Here is a 3367-nt window from a genome sequence, read left to right on the forward strand (position 1 = left end):
AGAAACTGCCCTACCCGCCCCTCATCCCACCTTCAGCCAGATCAAAGAGGTGTGCGGAGCATCAGCTTGAGGGAGGAAAAATTCCTAAGAAGCAATTAAAGAAAGAGAGAGCTTGAAAGCAAAACTCAGAGCAGCCCAGGGTCCAGGGCACCGAGCTCCCTTACAAGCCTGGTACAGAGTCCGCATTCAGTGTGCACCAATGAAGGGCTGAGTGAAGGGCAAGCTCACAGCCATAAGCTCTTGGGGCTGCCTGGCAGCCGGCTGAACAGAGAGATGCGAATGGTTTCTGGGCCAGCAGAGCCAACTCTTCTAGGAAGCCCAGAGCAATGGCCCTGCCTGGGAGAGACCATGTTCTCCTGTCCATTTTAGAGACAGGAACACTGAGGGTTTGAGACGGTGGTAGCCCAGAAGGTGACTCCCTCTTCCCAGGGGTCCACTGCTTGGGTTCTTGAACACAGAGGGACCAGGAGGAACGCCCACCCATGGTAAACACCTGGTCTCCACACGTGCAGGCGCCAACCTCCACAGTTGGAGGACTGTGGTCCTTCCCTGCCCAGCACCAGCCCCCTTCCTAGAGGGCCCTCTAGGAGGTTACATCAGCTGAGCACTTGGCCCCTGGGCTTTCTCTAGTTAAGGTTCTTCTGGGTCACAGTCCTGGTTCTAAGCACCAAAGGACAAAAATACCAGACCCCTCCCCACCCTTCACCGTGACAAAGTGTTCTTCGTGGGCAGATACCCCAAAAACGCCACTCCTGGGGTGTGCTGTCACTTGGAGGGAGTAGACAAATGCTTGGCAAGACTCACAAACATGCACACCTAGATGCACACAGACACATCCACATTCCTCCTCCTCGGATCGAATCCCCTAGGAGAGCTGGTGGGGAGGCCAAAGGACCATCTGGGATGGTCAGAAACCCAGAGCTGCTAGATCTCAGGGAGCAAGGTGCCCCCCCACACATCGAGGACACCCAGCCTCGTGCCCCAGCATCGCCCCCGCAGGGCTGGGGGCTTGGTCCTTCAACTCTGAGAGGCAGCAGCTCCAAGGCCATGCTGAAGACTTGTTAGACGGCCGGACCCTCCCTCCCTCCCAGCTCCCTGCCCACCACGATGTCTTACTTCTTTACTTTCGGGTACTTCATCTCGGCAATGGCATTGGTGGCCTCCGTCTGCTTCTCCTTCAAGTGCTGGGGCCACATGTTGTCCACCCAGTCCACCAGGTCAATCTGAAAGCCACATCACCATCAGCGCGCTCTGCCTCCTGCAGCCCCAGCCGGAAACAAACACCCTCTTTTGCCCTGGGGAGACTCTAGCTGTCCTTAAGCTGGTCTCCCTCATCTCCTGGCCCCTTCCTCCAGCCTCAGCCAGCATTTAAACCAAAACCCTGCTCCCGAGATGCCCAACACCCGTCCTCCAGGGGCTAGCCTGGGCCAGAGCACTGGGGGCCCACGGGAAAGGAGGCGAGGCTGGAGGGAGAGGGAGGGGCCGCAACCAGGGCCTACCACGGTCGGACGCTTGACCAGGTGCTCCAGCTTGGTGTGGCTGAACTCCAGGCTGATGACATTGTACAGCTTGTCCCGCTGCGCCTCGGGCGTCTCGTAGTAACGTACAAACTGAGACATGCTCATCTCTGTGCCCTTCTGGGTGTTGACGTCCATCACATCCACCAGCCGCCGGCTCCCTGTGGGGAGAATCCGCTCACTGGGGGCTGCTGAGGAGGACCCCCCCACAAAACCTGCTCCTTCTCCAGGGTTCCCATACTCCTCACCCCATTCCATGTCTGTTCAATGACCTCACACTCTGGACTTTCCTTACTGAACCGCTCTCCAGTCCATCTGCTTCCTTCCATCCCCACTGCCTCCAGTCTAGCCCTACTCACCATTAGTGCCGTGGAGCACTGGTTTAGGACTCAGCTGCTAACTGAAAGGTCAGCAGTTCAAACCCACCAGCCGCCTCATGGGAGAAAAGGCCTGCTCATCTGGTAGCATAAAGATTACAGCCTAGGAAACCCTAGGCTCCATCCTATACTGTTCTATAGGGTTGCTATGAGTCGAAATTGACTCACAACAAAGACGACCTCAAGAGCGTCCCACGGGTTCTCCAGACTGCCCCCTCCTGTCCATCCTCCACACTGCAGCCAGGGTGAACATTCTAAAACACGCTCTCTAAAACAGGGACACTTCTCTTTCTGTATAAGACCTTCTATGGCTCCCCATTGCCTACTGAAGATTCCCTTAGCACGGCACTCAAGACTCTTCTGTTTATTCACAGCACCAGAATAGTACTAGAAACACTGGGGCCACAGTGGTTAAGAGCTACGGCTGCTAACCAAAAGGTCGGCGGTTCGAACCCACTAGGCGCTCCTTGGAAACTGTATGGGATAGTTCTACTCTGTCCTATAGGACCCTACAGGGTCACTAGAGTCAGAACCGACTTGACAGCAATGGTTTTTTTTTTTTTTTTTTTCCGGAATAGTACTTAACACTGTAGCTAGTTAGCTGTTTAAAAGTCTCCCTCTCTAGTTTGTAAATCCAGAAGTTACTTGATCTCTGTGAGTATTAATTCTCTGTGGCCAAGCACCTGACACAGATTATCTCATTTTCAGTTGATCATGGTAATAGCTCTGCAAGGTAGAAGCCCTCTCAATTATACCCATTAGATGGATGAGGAACTGAGGCCTGGAGAACTAACTTGCCCCTAAATGGTCAGTTAGTGAGCACCAGAGCTGGGATTTGAATCCAACTCCATCTTATGCCAGAGCCCAGGTTCTTATCCCCCTGCATTACTGAATCTTGATCACATGCTAAGGTCAAAAAATGATGCCCAGCTCTGGTGGAGCGCTCTGTGCCCCAGGGATCCTGTATGGCTGGAGAGGGAAGCAGCCTGGTTTTTCCTTCGGGAGTTTAGATCCACCAGGGGGCATCCCTGGTCTTTGCTAGAAATTCTGGCCAGGATCTCAGCAGGGCTGGCTGGGCTTCTTGGAACAGGTGGGCTCAGCTCAGCTTTCCTGAGAAGGCCACCTGGCAGATAATATGCTGCCAGGTTAGAATGGGGAGGGGACAGGGTGGGGGGAATTGGGCCCCCAACCCCCCACTTCTCTGATCTCCACCTCTCCTCCCCTCCAGACTCTGGTCACCATCATGTCTGGAAGCCTTCCCCTCTCCCACCCCTCCAAACTCCACTGCTTCTGCCCCTGAGAAAAATAGTGTTTGGTCCACAGATCCAAAGATGGGATTTCCCAATGCCATCAAGTCGATTCTGACTCATGGTGACCCCCTGAGTTACAGAGCAGAACTGCCCCACAGGGTTTCCAAGGCTGTAATCTTTACAGAAGCAGACTGCGACATCTTTCTGCCACAGAGTGGCTGGT

General features: G+C 54.4%; 1 protein-coding gene across 4 annotated transcripts in view; it reads right to left on the minus strand.

The window, feature by feature from the left end:
- Positions 1–3367, minus strand: part of LOC111821051 (lysine-specific demethylase 2B-like) — a 63329-nt gene that overhangs the window by 25216 nt on the left and 34746 nt on the right. For all 4 annotated transcript variants that reach the window (XM_023733831.1, XM_023733829.1, XM_023733830.1 and 1 more), the window contains 2 exons: positions 1500–1678; positions 1117–1223 (listed from right to left, as the gene is read on the minus strand). In XM_023733831.1, the coding sequence (XP_023589599.1) occupies positions 1117–1223; positions 1500–1678 (286 nt within the window). The remainder of the gene's footprint in view (positions 1–1116; positions 1224–1499; positions 1679–3367) is intronic.

The sequence above is a fragment of the Trichechus manatus genome, unplaced genomic scaffold, assembly GCF_000243295.1.
Source record: "Trichechus manatus latirostris isolate Lorelei unplaced genomic scaffold, TriManLat1.0 scaffold00061, whole genome shotgun sequence".
Lineage (NCBI taxonomy): Eukaryota > Metazoa > Chordata > Mammalia > Sirenia > Trichechidae > Trichechus > Trichechus manatus.